The 2,907-nt window shown below is 40.9% G+C and overlaps 2 protein-coding genes across 2 annotated transcripts; both read left to right on the plus strand.

Annotated features, from left to right (window-relative positions):
- Window positions 1-856: 856 nt before the first annotated feature.
- Window positions 857-1,162, plus strand: SARC_12035 (hypothetical protein; the record flags this gene model as incomplete). Its single annotated transcript, XM_014293864.1, has 1 exon — window positions 857-1,162. The coding sequence occupies one exon, from the start codon at window positions 857-859 to the stop codon at window positions 1,160-1,162; it is 306 nt and encodes a 101-aa protein (XP_014149339.1).
- A 1,038-nt stretch (window positions 1,163-2,200) lies between these two features.
- On the plus strand, window positions 2,201-2,629 carry SARC_12036 (hypothetical protein; the record flags this gene model as incomplete). The annotated part of the gene is made up of 1 exon (XM_014293865.1): window positions 2,201-2,629. One exon carries the CDS (start codon window positions 2,201-2,203, stop codon window positions 2,627-2,629), a length of 429 nt encoding a protein of 142 aa, XP_014149340.1.
- Between the last annotated feature and the right edge of the window lie 278 nt (window positions 2,630-2,907).

Genomic DNA, 2,907 nt, shown 5'->3' on the forward strand with positions numbered 1-2,907 from the left:
GTTATCTATATATAAATATAGATCTATATATATATATGCATATATACATATCTATATATATATTTTATATATATATATATATATATTTATATATATATATATATGTATGTATATATGTTTGCCTATATATATATATAGATAGATAGATATATATCTATATATATTTATATATATATATACATAAATATATATATATGTACATATATATATACTTATATATATATATGTGTGTGTATGTGCAGTTCGATATTCTTCATTTTTTACATGGCCCTCTAGATTTGTGTCTCTGCTCAATTTAAATACGATTTCCGCTACGTCGTTTTCAAGTTTCAATTTTCAAAGGTAAATAGTCAAATACTAAGTCTCTTTAAAAGTCTACCGAGTACCGACAGCCATAGATATCAATCTGTAGGCTGTACATATGGGTCGACGGCGCATGTTGTTTATAAATATGTAGCTACATATTGCCAGGGGAAAATGGAAATGCTATGTACTACAGTTCAAAAAAAATTGTTTTACAAAAACAAAATGTGACAACAGTTGTTTTGATATCTCTAGTTATTTACTCTCTAAATACTCAGCTAGAGAGTAGATGTGTCCAGCAGGGGGGACAGGAGAGCTGGCCAGTAGACAATAGTGGATAGTGAGTGGACAGTTGCGCAATCTACCAGCTAAATATGTGACTAAATGACTATTGAAGTATTGATAGCTGATGCCTGATGGTGAATAATATATCCAAATAATCACAGGAGCCGGCGAAATGTAGATATTTGTACAAAATACATCACTTCCCTCAGTACCCTTCTCACAATTACAAACATCGCGGTTGTTTTAAATTGAGCATTTTTATGGGAGTATGGTAGCCAAAACTATTGCGGTGCTTGCCGCTGTCGTGTCTGTGATTAGTGCTATGAGTGCGTCCGATGGATTTGGTGAAGCTTACTTCGATTGCACAGTACCTGCATCCTGTACTATCCCACTTGAAGACGGAGGCGAAAGTTGCGATACCAATGCAGAATGCTGTACCTATGCCGAATCGCCCGCCGCATTCATCGAGAACGATCCTCGAGATTCATGTACTTTCATGCAATTGCTGTGCCAGCGCGGTGTCGACTTCGAGAATAGTTCGTTTGCGCGATGCCACGCATATCTCAGCGGATAAAGCACATACACGCCTGGTAATGTTACTGTACCAACAGACTGTGATTACAAATGTGATGGGCTTGATGTTGAGCTTACTCAGGAAAACCGCCGCCGCCGCCGCCGCCGCCGCCGGCGCCAAACGGGTGTCGACCCATTGCCTGATAGTACCGTTTCAGTAAGTCTTGCAGACTGTCAGTGGGAGTTTGGTAATATGTAAGTTAATCGTGGAAGCGAAAACCGTGGTACAGGTGTCAAAGTCGCCGTTTTCAAGGGTGGCCTTGATATCGCACACGAAGCCATGCCTTCACTAGAGCGTATCAAGCGTGTTTGCGATACCACAACCGACGAAGTGGTCGATGGAGTTGAGCCCAATAGAGGCGATGGAGCCTGGTCCGTCCCAGTTGCCTCTGACGAGAGATGATAAGAGCTCGGGCACCATCAGTACACTATTGGGACCTCGCACCGAGACTGGTATCGAAGGACTAGTCCCCGATGCAGACCTATTGCACTACAAGGTTGTAAGTCCGTACTTGTCACCTACAATGATTGATTGTACAACGCTGTGGTTGATGGGGTGGATAATGGAGCTGAAGTTTTGTCGTTCCAATTCGAATCTGCGACGACTTGCTTTGAAGATATTACCAACACAGCGTTTGCGCCGTCTGCTGAGCCACCTCTGCCGTACTGGACCAATTTCACAGCCGAACAAAACGCAACATGGCCAGCAGAACGTCTTTCACAAGATATAGCTGAATACGAATCCAAACCTGAAAGCGACAAGAATGAACTGACCCGGGCCTTACCAGAAGCTATGGTAGCATACAATGCAGAGTGGGAGAAGGAAAACGCTCAGTATGAAGCGGAAAAGCGTGCCTATGTAGAGGGTGCGATGATACATGAGCGCGCCCACTTTGACGCCATGTTTCAGTACGCGTATGATAATGACGTCTTCATGGTATCTACAGTTGCGACCACAGTAGAAGAAAGGGAAGCCAGAGGGTTCGCTGGATGCGTTAATCGTATCATGCCTTCGATCGAATGATCTAAAAGGCCGTATATGGTAGGCACTGTTGATCCAACCATGCGTGTCAGTGAGCGAACGTCAAACGGAACTATTTCTGGCGGTGTGAATGCAGTCGCGCCCGGTGGCGAACTATTCTTTGGCGGCGTTGTGTCCCCTGCATTGCAGTCTATTATAGGACTGGCTACCGCCACTACATGCCAATACCGTGTTGTGTGGACTGCCACAGAAAGCACAGTACAAGAAAAGCGTAACTTCTACGAGTTCAATTCTGGAACTGTGCACGCAATTGCAACAGCAACTGCCGTGGCAGTGATGGCGGCCCAGGCTATTGAGCGTGGTGAAAATGCAACCATACTGGCTGTCGAGGATGAACTCAAAAAGTATACTATTCAGCCAACATGGTGCGGAACTGACTGTGACGCATATGGTTCTGGTATACTTACAATGCAAGTACAGGAATAATTCATGGTAAAATAATTAGAATGAAACAATTAAACCAGGTAGTCAGAATAAAATATTTGTAGAACGAATTTTTGTAAATACAAACACGACTAAGCATATTAAAAATGCCTCAATAATATACTATACAAGGTTTATACATAAATATGTATATATATATATATATATATATATATATATATATATATATATATATATATATATATATATATATATATATATATAATAATAAATAAAATAAACTAAACTAACTAACTAACTAACTAACTAACTAACTAACT

The sequence above is a fragment of the Sphaeroforma arctica genome (assembly GCF_001186125.1).
Source record: "Sphaeroforma arctica JP610 unplaced genomic scaffold supercont1.2026, whole genome shotgun sequence".
In the NCBI taxonomy this organism is placed as follows: Eukaryota; class Ichthyosporea; order Ichthyophonida; genus Sphaeroforma; species Sphaeroforma arctica.